The sequence below is a fragment of the Rhinichthys klamathensis genome, unplaced genomic scaffold (genome assembly GCF_029890125.1).
Source record: "Rhinichthys klamathensis goyatoka isolate OS25496 unplaced genomic scaffold, OSU_Roscu_1.1 h1tg000072l_1, whole genome shotgun sequence".
In the NCBI taxonomy this organism is placed as follows: domain Eukaryota; kingdom Metazoa; phylum Chordata; class Actinopteri; order Cypriniformes; family Leuciscidae; genus Rhinichthys; species Rhinichthys klamathensis.
This window is the reverse complement of record NW_026606615.1, coordinates 758986-773520: the sequence shown is the minus strand read 5'-3', so window position 1 is coordinate 773520 and position 14535 is coordinate 758986. Positions and strand designations below refer to the sequence as shown.

General features: G+C 39.0%; 1 protein-coding gene across 1 annotated transcript in view; it reads left to right on the top strand.

Moving 5' to 3' along the window:
* Nucleotides 1–14535, top strand: part of LOC130085047 (V-set domain-containing T-cell activation inhibitor 1) — a 48570-nt gene that overhangs the window by 20343 nt on the left and 13692 nt on the right. Inside the window, exon 2 of the mRNA XM_056250601.1 lies at nucleotides 11759–12106. Coding sequence (XP_056106576.1) covers nucleotides 11759–12106 — 348 coding nt within the window. The remainder of the gene's footprint in view (nucleotides 1–11758; nucleotides 12107–14535) is intronic.

Genomic DNA, 14535 nt, shown 5'->3' with positions numbered 1-14535 from the left:
GAGCAGTTGGACAGGTGTACCTAATAAAGTGGCCGGTGAGTGTACGTTGTTGATTTAGATGATTTAACGAGTTAAAAAAAAAAGTCCTCTCCTATAGTAATGAATGAATCTAATTTTTCCTTAGGGAGACTACAATGCACTCCCTGATGCGATGCTGTAGTAGACGGTTGCATAGTTATAATTTTCTCCCTGATATTATCAATCTTATAAGTGAAGATGTTCATAGAGTCATTACTGCTGTGCTGCTTGGAAACTTCTGGGTTTGAAGCTTTATTTTTCGTTAGTTTAGCCACTGTTTCAAATAAATACCTCAGGTTTTGTTTATTTTCTTCTAATAGGGTTGATAAATAAGCAGATCTAGCAGCTATTAAGGCCTCTCTGTAAGTAATCGAGCTCTCCTTCCATGAAATGCGAAATCCTTCTAGTTTTTGTTTTCTTCCAGTTGCGCTTCATTTTTCTGGCTGCTCTCTTAAGGGCCCGGGTGTGCTCGTTGTACCATGGTGTTGGACTATTTTCTTTAATCTTCTTTAAGAGCAACGGAGCAACTGTGTCTAAAGTACTGGAAAAGAGAGAGTTAAAAGTTTCTGTCGCAATATCGAGTTCTTCTAAGCTATCTGGGATGCTGAGATGATGAAACTGATCAGGAAGATTATTAATAAAGCAATCTTTAGTGGCAAAATTGATAGGTCTAACATATTTGTAACACAGAGTCGGCTTTGCAGCCTTGGCTAAATTAAGTTTACACAAGACTAGATAATGATCTGAGATGTCATCGCTCTGCTGCAGAATTTCAACGGCATTAACATTGATTTTTCGTGTGATAATATTATGATTACGACAACGAGTAGGTCCTGACACGTGTTGTCTAACTCTAATAGAGTTAAGAATATCTTTAAAGGCCAATCCCAATGCATCTTTTTCATTATCAACATGTATATTAAAATCACCAACAATTAGGACTTTATCTGAAGCACTAACTAGAAAGTCAGCAAATCCTTTGATAAAGTCTGTATGGTCTGGATGTGTATTTTTAGGCAATCAGCTAATCAGGAAATCATTCCTGAAGTTTGTTATTTGTCTGTTTAAACTAGAGGTTGCAATCAAGTCCTTGAGATAACAAACCCTCACATACATTCCAGGAAGTATTATATAGTACAGGTAAAAAAAGATAATATTATATTTTAGAGGATAATATATATATATATTATACTTTTTAGAGGATTGTTAATGGCCTCGCTCAAAGGCCACAACAAAAAGAGGAAACCACGCTTAAGGGATTACCAGGAAAGGATGTTTATTAACAAAAGTAATTTAGTTTAACCAATATAACAAATTATTTTTAAAGCTTAACGAATGTGCCTGGATAAACATAATGCCAGGTTAATTTAAACAAACAAAACACAGCAAAAACAAAAGGAAACGCTGTGCTGGGGACCAGCAAATGAACAAGCAGTCCAGCCCGCAACAATCAGGAAGGGGCGGGTTTGATGCAATCTAGAGACAGTGGCCAGCTGCCTCTGATCTGCCTGATGGCCTCAGCTCCAAGGGGGTAATCCATCGACCGGAAGTTGAAGCCGACCGGGTGCCGCCATGTTGTAGCAGAACTTCACTTGCGTTAGCATTTCCATTGACTCCCATTCATTTTGGCGTCACTTTGACAGCGAATAACTTTACATCTGAGGCGTTTAAAGACTCCATTTGTCCATTATTTATTTCTAAAGAAACACGACAATGTATACAGAGCTCCATTCCCTTCTATGTTACATTATGGCCCCGTAGAAACAGATATTGTAAAACTAGGCTAACGATTGCGTCATAACCACTCGACTCTCTGTCGCGCTGTACAGAAATGACCGTACAGACAGGAGGAGAAGCTCGCAGGCAATCGGGGGGACGTCCCGTCAAGGGAGAAGCCCATAGATAATGAGTCCATAAAAGCAACGGAATACTTACTCCTGCTCACTCACGCCAAAGAACTCTTTGCTCAAGTTCCCCGTCTCTGCAAGATTAACGTTGGCAGTTTTCACGCACAGCTACTAGAAGATTAACGTCTGTCAGACAGGTTGCTCACGTCATCAAGCTTAGTTTGAGTCGGTTTGAGTCTGCGCGTCAGGAACGGAAGTGCTCAAAAATCGCTAAAAATGGGCTTCAACTGTCTCAACTGAGTTCCAATGAGATGGCTCTGTCCATTTCTTATACTGTCTATGCTCAGCTCCACTCCACCAGGAAATTCACCCTGCAACAAAACACAGACAGATGCTGCGTCCCAATTCGCATACTATCCGTCCTAAATAGTATTCGAAAATAGAATTAGTACGTCCCAAATCGTAGTATGTTAAAATTAGTGTTCCAAAGAGACCCGGATGGTCTACTATATCCGGTCAGAATCCGAAGTGCAGATCGATGCGCACTCTAACGGCTGATATTGCCCACAACCCATCGCGTGCTGGACGAGGATTCGATTAGAACTACAAACACGAGTGAAAAGTGTTAAAAATAACTACGGACATGAAGGACGCGTGAGTCCGGTGGTTATGTAGAGAGGTTTAGATAAATGGGTTTGAGACTTTGAGTGATTAATTATCAGTATCTAACCTGACGAAAATGTATTTATTCAATGTTGGCTACATTATATTACATCAGCTACAGCATTGTGAACTTTTGTAAAGATACGTTTAGCCATTAACTTTTAAATGCATCATTAAATTCAAATTGCAAACACATGAGGAGAGTCTCCGCATGAAAGACCCATGTCTGGCAGATGAACGTGCTACAACATTTCTCTCAGAAACAGTAAGAAATTCAATTAGATTGAATGGAGGATTTTAACTGTGACAAGATGATTGACAGGGCAGTTTATGGAGGCAGGATGATTGACAGGGCAGTTTACGGTGAAAGGATGCACGCGACAGAGCTGTCCGTTAAAGATGACGAAGTAGTATGTCCCAAAGCTTGCCTACTCTTTTGTTACACACTCAAAAGTATGTACTTTTTCTTCACAAAAAGAGTACATACTTTTAGGGTGTAGTATAAGTAGGTGAATTGGGACGCAGCCAGAGACACACACAGAAAAACCCTGGCAGAGGCCCCTGGGCCGTCACACTCAAAGTGAAGAATACGTCAACGTCCTTCTTACTAAATATAGGCACCAAGCGCAAACTATTCAAAATATCACGTGAATTATCGCTGCCCCGAGCCAACTCTTCATTCCTTGAGAAGTCACCTAATTTACTTACTTTAATTAACCTCAGTCTTTCTAAATCTAACTTTGCCCTTTCTATTTGCTGCCTCAATTGTTCTAGTGCTAATGCTTTATCAACTTCTGCTTGCTGCCGCATCTTTTCCAACTCTAAATCCTTCTCCTTCTCTAACTTCATCCGTAATATCAACATTTCTTTTTGCTGTTCAAAATTTAAAGCTACACGAGGAGACGAATCCTGAGAAAAACCATCCAAAACCAAATTAGTAGTACTGTAATTTTTGTACAGGCATTAAAACACCCATATCATACAAATGTGCCCTTATAATAGATCTAACATTTTCCTTTAACCTCCTGTCTCCTACGCTGATTTTATAATGATCAGCTATCTTTAACAACTGATCCCTAAAACACTGATCCAAAAATTCCTCCGAAGGAAAAGCGATGAAATCGTCTACTTCTGTCATGATTAACGCCACCTGACCAATGCACAAACAGCAATCAGTCCCCGGTAAACAAAAGAATGTATAGTATTGACCTAACTAGTGCGCAACACAGACTACAAAGTAACCTCATAAATTGAGCGTCCCCTCTAAACTGCCTAACACGATCTACATAACTCAACCCTATAGTCTTCAGGAGTTACTTGCGGTGGGTACTTATGCACCAAAACCCAGTAGTTTGGCCAAGCGACCAGCAAGCTGGCAACATCGCCACAACCATGGACGTGCTCCCGAGACAACCGCTCCAACCACTTTCACCCCGCACTATATTCATATGCACACGAATCCCAAAGAGGAAAACGTGCTATACCTACAAGAGAGTTAGCTCAACATATACATTTTGCGCAAAAAAAGGTCAACACTTACCTTCCTTGTCCCGTGACTATTCTGCAGACAGAAACAAACTTGCACCAACGATTCCATCACCCCACAACATCAGATTACACATGGTTAATTCCCTTACGCAGGTTTCCACTAAACAAAAAAAAAAAAAACGAATAAAGGGAATCCCAGACTAAACGTCACCACCTTGCCGACATCCAGGGAAAACACGAATTTTCGACAACGCGCTCCTACTCACCGTTTTAACGGCCAAAAAAACCCCACACCAATTAACTCACCGGATGATCAGAAAATCAGTGAGTGCCTCCTTATCTAATGTAGAGTATGCTCTATCTAACTACCCTGGCGAAATCAACTCTGATATGACAGAATTTCAAACAGTTAACCAAAATAACTTAGAGGTTATTATACAACATCTGAAAACCTCCTCCTGTTGCCTTGACATCCTGCCGACAGACCTTTTTAAAAATGTCTCAAACGGTTTGGTTTCTGACCTTCTACAGATTGTAAATATGTCTCTTCAGGCAGGTATCTTCCCACAGGCCCTAAAAACTGCAGTAATTAAGCCACTCTTAAAAAAGAACAATTTAGATATGTCACTAATGGAGAACTATCGGCCGATATCAAATCTTCCATTTTTAAGTAAAATAATTGAAAAAGTGTTTTTTCAACAACTAAACCTTTTTTTGTCCCTTAACAATATCTTAGATGACTTCCAGCTCAGCTCTTGTTAAGGTTTTTAATGATATTCACCTAAACACAGATAGTGGTAAACCCACAGTTCTAGTATTGTTAGATCTCAGTGCCGCTTTTGATACGGTCGATCACGACATACTATTAAACCGTTTGGAAAACTGATTAGGCCTTTCCGGCTCAGTACTAAAGTGGTTTGAATCCTACTTAAAGAACAGAAACTACTATGCGTCCATAGGTAATTTTGTGTCTGAGCATAGAAGTATGATATGTGGAGTTCCCCAAGGTTCCATCCTGGGACCGCTACTGTTCAATATCTACATGCTTCCCCTAGCTAAACTTATGGAAGACAACAATATTAGCTACCATAGCTATGCGGACGATACACAACTCTACATAACCTTGTCACCCGGGGATTATAGGCCAATACAAGATCTGGCTAGGTGCATTGAACAAATTAATTATTGGATGTGCCAGAATTTTTTTTTTATTAAATGAGGATAAAACTGAGGTGGTTGTTTTTGGAGCAAAAGATGAACGTCTAAAAGTCAGCACTTATCTTGAAAAAACAACAATGCTCAATACAACTGATAAAGCCAGAAATCTGGGTGTAATTATGGACCCAGACCTAAATTGTAACCATCATATTAAGGCTGTAACAAAGTCTGCTTACTACCATCTTAAAAATATATCACGGGTTAAAGGACTTATGTGCCAACAGGATTTGGAAAAACTTGTCCATGCATTTATTTTTAGTAGACTGGACTATTGTAACAGTGTTTTTATAGGCCTCTTGAAAAAGTCTATCAGACAGTTGCAGCTCATTCAAAATGCCGCTGCTCGGGTCCTAACAAGAACCAGGAGGACGGATCACATTACTCCGGTTTTAAGATCTTTGCACTGGCTTCCTGTGTCACAAAGAATTGATTTTAAAGTACTTCTGCTGGTCTACAAATCACTAAATGGCTATGCTTGTAAGCTATGAAACATCTAGACCTCTCAGGTCATCTGGGACAGGTCTGCTCGCTGTCCCCAGAACTAGAACTAAAAAGGGGGAAGCAGCATTCAGTTATTATGCTCCATATATTTGGAACAAACTCCCTGATAACTGTAAGTCCGCAACCACTCTTAGTTCTTTTAAATCGAGGTTGAAGACCTATTTTTTTAATATTTCTTATTCCTTGTATGGTATTGTAACTTTTATTTTTGTTTTGAATCTGTTTAAATGTTGTTTTTATATTTTATGTTTTTTGTAAAGCACCTTGGATTGCTCTCTTGCTGAAATGTGCTATATAAATAAAATTGCCTTGCCTTTTTAGATGCTGGTTTTGTGCCAGTGGTATGGAAAAACACTATTGTTATCCCAGTACCTAAAACTCCTAATGCCAGAGCTCCTAAAAACCTTCCCCCAATTGCCCTTACATCTGTGCTGTGCCAGTGCATGGAGCGTATATTGAGCAAGGAACTTTTAGCACAAATTAACGGTCTGTAGACCCATTACAATTTGCTTACATGCTGAATCGGAGCACAGTTGATGCCTCCTTGACCTTACTTCATAAGGCTTAGCATCATTTAGATAAAACAAATGCTCATGTCAGAATGCTTTTTATGGATTTTACATCAGCATTCAATACTGTACAGCCACAAATCTTGAATGAAAGGCTGCGAGATTTAGGTGTAAGTAGCCGGTTAATTTTATGAATTGAGAAAGTAATAGGCCCCAACGAGAATGTGTTAATGGAATTTTATCTGATTCTATAGTTTTAAATACAGGGTTACCACAGGGCTGTGTATTATTATCCCCTCTGCTTTTCTCTGTCTATATTAACGAGCTTCGGTGTAATGAGGATGATCTCACCCTGATCAAATGCGCAGATGATTTGGTTTTAATCTCTTGCCAAACAGATAAGAATTGTTCTACCTATTTTGAGTGTATTGAAAGTCTTGTACAATGGTTTGACAACAGTCATCTACGGTTGAACATAGAGAAGACAAAGGAACTATGCTGTGGGAATCAAAACAGGAAAGGTATAGCTGGCCCCCCATATGAACAAGTTATTATAAAAGGTATTAAATATCTAGGTACAGTCATTGATGACAAGCTTTCGTTTCAGGAGAATGTGGACCATACACATAAGAAAACTAGACAGCGTTTAAGTCTACTTAGAAAGCTTAGAAATGTTGGCATTGATAGGAGGATCTTAACTATTGTTTATAGATCTATGATCGAAAGTGTTTTAACTTATAATATTGTATCATGGTACGGAAATTTAACAATGAGACAGAAGAACAAATTAACGGGAGTAATTAATGATGCGAATAAAATTATCGGCCAAAAGCAGAGTACACTGAAGAGCTGTTTTCATATTTCATGGAGAAAAGGGCGCTAGCAGTATATTCAGATCAGACTCACCCCCTCTACTCCTGCTTTGAGGTCCTTCCTTCGGGGCGGAGACTACGTAGACCCGTTTGCCAAAAAGAACATTTACAAAAGATCATTTGTTCCATTGGCGGTGACTGTTTTAAATCAAATTCTCAATTGAGGCGGGCACTATAGGTGTGTGAACATGTATATGGTGTATTAATTTGTTTTATTCATGTATGAGTGTTCAATCATTTGTTTTATGTCTTGATACCAGTGTCAAAGATGAATTTCTGTCCAGTAAATCTGAACAGACAATAAAGTCAAACAAACAACAAACAAAATACAACCTTCTCCAGTTTAGACAGAAACGGACGTTTCGAGATAGGTCTAAAATTAGCAAAGACTGATGAATCCAGATTGGGTTTCTTGATTACTAGTTCCACTGCTGCATGTTTAAAAGAGTTGGGTACAACTCCCGAGGACAGGCTACTATTAATAATATCAAGTACTGTAATTACAAGATTGCTGTACTGCTGATGCCTTACATGTCATCCATCTTGCTCACATCTGGAACACAAGAACATGTGTCAGAATGCTTTTCATCGATTTCAGTTCAGCATTAAATGCTATTCTGCCACAGACACTCATTAGTAAACTCTACACACTCTGATTTAACGCCACGGTTTGCAAATGGGTTCTGGACTTCCTGACTAACAGAACTCGGGTAGAAAGAATCCACGAAAATACATCACACTCTCTCACTCTGAGTCCCTCAGGGCTGTGTTCTCGGCACATTACTGTTCACACTACTCACCAATGACAGTATTGCTCAGCGTCGGAACAATCATATCAACAAGTCCGCTGACAATACAACAATGGTGGGCCTAATCTCACATAACAAAGAGACAGTGTACAGAGAGGAGGTGAGAGACCTTGAGCTGTGGTGCACATACCACAATATTTCCCCTAATGTCAGCAAGATGAAATAAGTGGTTGTAGACTTCAGGATATCTCCTGCGATCTACCACCCACTGCTTATCAACGGAGCAGCGGTGGAAATAGTTGGAAGCTTCGAGTTCCTCGGGGTTAACATTACTAATGATTTCTCCAGGAACCAGAACACCACTTCCCCCGGTGAAGGCCAACAATGTCTACACTTCTGGAGAATGCTTAAAAAGATGGCATGAGTAAGATCATCATGATTAACTTTTACAGATGTGTTGTGGAGAACATCTTGACCAATAACATCACAGTCTGGTTTGGCAGCTGTTCTGCCACTGACAAGAGGACCCTACAGAGGGAGATAAAGTCCGCCCAGAACATCATTGTGCCAGACTGCAATCTTATCTATGGAGGACATAAACAAAGTTCGGTACTTTAAGAGAGCAACCAGAATTGTGAAGGACGGTACCCATCTCTCTACTGGATTGTTTTGCCCACTGCTATCCAGTGGCCAAGTGTCCAAGCACAGCTTCTTCCCCAGGCGAACAGGTTATTTAACAGCAATGGTCTCTTTGCCGAGTGTGTCATGTGTATTACATAAAGGGACTTTTCCATTAAAGGGTGTTGTATAATAGAGTTGTTTTGGAGTTGAGACTTTGGTGCTGTCGCCACCGGGCAGTTGTTTCTCACTGTAACATGAGCCGAGCCCTGTCCTTTTCAGTGAAGTAGATGTCATTTTTCTAGAGAAAAGCACACCATTGTCTTTGTACCACACTGTATCAGGAAAGGGATTTTGTTTTTTATTTTTACACGTTTATTTTTGAATTTTTATGTTTGAGTTTGACACCTGCTTCTTTTTTTATAGCTGACAGGAGATCGGAAGACAATATATTTGCATTTGGTCCGATGTATCTTTTTTTATGTGTGCTTTATTGTGTGACTAAAACACACTAAAACTAAAACTCTCAAGACACTGTGTATTTCACTCTTATCAAAGAGCCAGTGTTCCCATGGTCATGGAAAACATCTAGGAATTTATTTTTATGGTGATTTTTTTTTTTTCATTCCTGGAAAGGCCATTGGAATGAATAATAAAAAAAAAAAATTCTTTTTTTAAATCTAGGATTTAGATAAGTTATTTTGTAGTTATGGTTAGCTTTAAAATATATATTTGCCTAGAAATATTTTTTTTTAAAGTGGTCATATAATGCCATTTTTGTACAAGCTAATATGATTCTTTAGGGTCTAAATTAAAAGTTTGTAATATACTTTAATTAAAAATTCTCATTAGTATTGTAAGAAAACACTTATTTTACCTGGTCAAAAACAGCTCTGTTTTCAGCACGCCGTTTCAGTGCATATGACTTTAAATGATAATGAGCTTTGCTCACTCCACCCCTCTGTTCTGCGCATACACCGTTTGTAACACAATAACACAATAACCACGCGTTGTTCATTATAAACGTGGGATTATGAATTATATTGAGAACGTTGTACATAGAAAACATGCTGTAATGTACCCTGAGTGTAAACCGACGCATTCATCGTGAAGCGTGCAGCTGGCGATTTGCAAAGATTATATAAATATTAATATAAAGATTAATAAAACGTTACACTCACTTTAGTTCTTCTGAAGGTTCAGCAGGAAGACGAATAGGTTCCGATCCTTTATTCAGGTGCAGCTTCTCAGCAAAACCAGCTTTATACTGATCCTCGTTTATAAAGCAGTCCACTGAGAAATGATTCGCGCAAACATGAGAGCATTGACGTTGCTCGTGGGGAATATTCCCTTCGAAAACAAACTCAGCCACTGCGTCTTCAGCGGTTCGGATTTAGGAACATTAAAATGACTGCTGTGTTTGTTATTACACCCAAGAACAGAACACCAATCGCTGAGATGCCATTCTGCTCATAGACAGTGCTCCAGCATATCAACAATGACCGCGCCGATCCGCGCGGACTATGATTGACAGGACGAGCGAGGGCGGGTCTGTGTTGAATCACTGGCGTCAATCAACAATCGCGGGAGGGGCGTCCGTTTTATTGTCGTCACAAAAACGAACGGCTCAATTTGAGGCAGGGGAAAACATATAAGGAGATTAAAACAAAAACACTGGATGGATTTTTATCATTATATGATGGTTGTGTACAGGCACTGCCAACACACATTTCAGTACAATCAACTTGTAAAAGTGCATGTACCATTATATGACCCCTTTAAAAATCCCAATGCATTCATCACAATCAACTGCAAAAATCATGGATTTTTTTTTCCGTTAAATCCTTTTGTTTTGCTTATATCAATAATTTGCCTTGCCTTTGTGGAAACACCTCAGAGAGGTTTTATGTTGACCTATATTGGTCATTGCAAAAGTAGCAAGGTCCAAATACAATAGGCCAGACAGTCATGGATTCAACAACTACTCGACTTACATAAAACGCAGTAATCTTTGTATTGACATTCTAAACCAAACCAAAACCATATGTACTCTCAACTGGAAGGATTCATTTGATAAGAGACCTGTTTGTCAAAATTATTGAATGTATGATGGGAAAAGGATTCACAAAAGGCATTACGACAGTTTTAACTGATTTGAACTCATTTCATATTTGATGATCTTTACAGAGTTATTGAACGAAACTGAATCCACACTGAACTGACTTCAGCTGAATAATGACACTATTATCTTTTTAAGTTGCTTTGCAGCAGAATTGATCTGTTTGTTTGCATCATTGAATCATTATTTTCCTGTTTGCACTGTATAGCTGCTTGAAAACAATCTGTATTGTATAAATTGCTACAGAAATAAAGGTGACCTGACTTATGCTGATTAGAGTATTGCATCCACTGCAAAATATCATATTCAATATCAATGTGCTGTGTTAATGTGGCGAGCAGGACGAGGTCGAGGGCCGCGGGAGAACGGCGCGAGGCCGGTGGCGTAATTGATGATGAGCAACACCTGCGAGACGCACCGGTCTCGTATCTCTCACGGAGGAGCGGAAGAAAGGAGGAACGACGACAGTGAAGAGTGAGAGAGGACCAGGCCTGGACTTATGTTGGGTTTTGTTTGTTGTATGATGTGACAGCAGTCGTCCGTGAGGGACTTTTGTTTTGTATTTGTTTATTTTATTATTAAAGTTGTAAATGTTCGCCGGTTTCCGCTTCCTTCCTCCCACAACAACGAACTGTTACAGTAAATATGAAGGAATTTTCCATATTGATTTTTCACAGATGTTTTACCCGTATTTTAATGGACGCATTGCATTGTGTTTTAGAGTTAAAGGAAATGTCTGTTAACTAAACAGATAATGTTCTGGCAGAAATTTGTTTTTATACTTTTCCTAGTTTTTTTTTCTTACAGCATACAAATCCTTAAATATGAGATCATTTAGGCCTACTTGTTGCTTAAGATTTAAAGACATGTTTTCATCGATTTTATCTATGTGTATTAAGTATCGGCCATCATATTAAAAATGCATCTATGAAAAGTCCTTAAGTCTTATGCAGTGTTGCATCTCAAGTAAATTTATCCCGAATTTTAGATCTTTTAACTGGAAAGCTTAGCAGCGTATTAACGTCATCAAATTGAAATGGGTGTCTGTGTCTGTATGATAAGTGTAAATACAAGGGCATTGAATGTCTTTGCATTAAATATAGTAAGTTGTGCTTCCTCAAACATCATCTCTAAATATAATCTTTCTCATTCCTAGACTCCTTTTCTGTCAGAGTCCCACCCGGTCCTGTGGTCGTGGCCCGTGGAGCAACGGCTTCTTTTTCCTGTGAATTCGAGCCAGACTTAAATCTCTCTAATCTGGTGATCAACTGGCAACGGGTAGAAGATGATCGAGTGGTTCACAGCTTCTACTACGAGAAGGACCAGCTCGATCGACAAAGCTCAGATTATGTCAATCGAACACAGTTAAACCACGATGAACTTGCTAAAGGAAATGCATCTCTGAGTATAGCAAATTTTGGACTGAAAGATGCAGGGAAATACCTGTGCACAGTGAGCAACGGCAAGGGAACTGGCAAAGGAGAGCTACAGCTGGTCTACGCAGGTAAATGCCAGCGTTATTTTAGTTTATTTAATATACTGTTATAGATTTTATTAATATTTTCAACTTGTTTTTATTTTAAGTTAGGTGATTTTGTTGTGCATTTTTGTAATATGTATTAGCTTTTTTCAAATACGTCTATAGTTTTATTAATTCTATCTAAGTTTTGATTACTTTAGTACTTCAAGTTAAATTAAGTAAAAAATAGTTTTGGTTGTGCTTAGATGGAAAGGATCTCAAGCTGACTAGCTGAAGACGTTACTTTACCCAGTAATAGACACAGTACTTCCTTGAAAATTAATTCCAGCACAGCGCTACAACAACCATAATGAAATGACTCTTCACAATAGATAATGCTTTACAATGAACTCTGTTAGAGAGCGACATATGGCAAATCTCTGCGTCGCTTTTACAACATTTCAAATCCCTCAGTTCTCGCCATCTCCGAAAAGCCAAGCCAATGTTGATTCTTGTTTTATTACGAGATCTGTCGCTTTCTCTTTTTGCCAGCAGACTCTCCTCTGTTCTGTGTTTTTGTTTATCATTTTTTAATTTGATAAATGTGTGTTTATCAGGAGGTTTGAGATTTAGCTGTTCCATGTCGACCTTTCTCGCTCGTTGTGACTACTAACCTCTGCCACTCCCACACTAAACAAGCGTCAAAGTAGCTGGAGCAACTTTTCTCTAATTACAGATATGACAAAACCAGCCCGTTCTCATCCTTTGGCGTCATATAGGTGACGCTATATGACAAAACGTCGAAATACTACGCACATGGCACCCTTTAGCGTGAATATAACACGCGAACCCAAGGCGTCATAAAGTTGACTGGCATCCTTTAGCGTGAATATGAGACGCAGACCCTACCCCACACCTAAACCTACCCATCACTTCGCGTGTTATATTCACGCTAAAGGGTGCCATGTGCGTAGTATTTCGACGTTTTGTCAGGCGTCACCTATATGACGCCAAAGGATGAGAATGCGTTGGACAAAACACACACAGTTGAGTGACATACAGTATGTACGCAATTTCCCACAAAAACCATTTAGGCTTTGATTAAGCCAGGATTAGGCCTTAGTTCAATTAGGACATTTAAGTAGCTTAGAAAAAAACATTACTGATGTGCATCTTAAGACAAAACACTGGCACTGACATATTTTAAATTATGCCAGTACAAGCTGGTTTCAGTTAAAACAGCTCAAACATGCATTTTACTCTGGGAATAGGCTCAAGCCTTGTCTGTGAAACTGGGGGATAAACCTATAATAAGCTTACCATAGTGAATCAGGGTAAGACAAAAACACATTTTGGAACAAGGATGGATTAGGGGAGAGCGGGGTACAACCTAACACATTTTGGTTTTGGCTCAATTATTAAAAATATTATTAAGTTAGATTCATCTTTTTTTTACACAAGCAACATACACATCTCTGCTACAAATGAACACTTAACGTTTTTTTCTAGGACCTTCCATTTTCGTACTGTTGCACTGAAAGTGACAGAAGTGCAAATGTTACAACCTACCCTATATGCGGGGTTAATTGTAACAGACAGAGGGGTTAGTTGTAACACTTGTGTGTAACACACATAATTCAGTACTATTTTATCTGTATTAGAGGCTGACATTTTTTCGGGAATCCCACGGGTCCCGGGATTCCCGTGGGATTCCTGCAGGATGGGAGTCATCTTTGCTATTAATCACGGGATTTGGACGGTACAGGATAAATGGTTAACGGGAGCAGACGGGAGCGGGAATCAACCAATAGCAAAGACGTCAAAAAAAAAGAAAAAAGTAAATGCACCATTTTGTAGTTTCCTTTTAATACGCCTACAATGTAACGCAATTAAAAAATAACTACTCGACCCAGCCGTCCCAGAAGCCATCAGTGCTTTTTGTCACGGCTTACCGCCGGAATTCAAAGAGCAGTGATGGAGGGAGCTAACAGCCGCGGAGAAGTCGATGTGGCAAAAAATTATTTACAGCGCAAAGTCAGAAGTAATGACATGTCTACTCAATCCAGACAATGTAGATGCACTTTTGTTCCTACACAGCAACATATAACTAAGATGGACTCATTATGCAAGAGCATAATTTATGAAAATCGTTAACATGTAATTAAAATAAACTATAAATGTAAACTATAAATATATTGTTTACTCAACAATAAATGAGTAAAATCCAGCTTTATGTGCTGTTTGGGTTTATTAAACTATTGTAGACATGGTGTGAACTATGTACTGTTTTTCTTTTATTTGCCGTCTTCCATTTTCTGGAGAAAATCTAGAAACAGGGGCTCAGCAGCTGGTCTAAAACAGGATGGAGAGCAGATTAAATCAAATTCTATGTATTAACTAAGCACTAATTGAAGAAAAAAAATAAATGGGAGCGGTACAGGAGCGGGAGTCAGTTTAAACAGGAGCGGGATGGG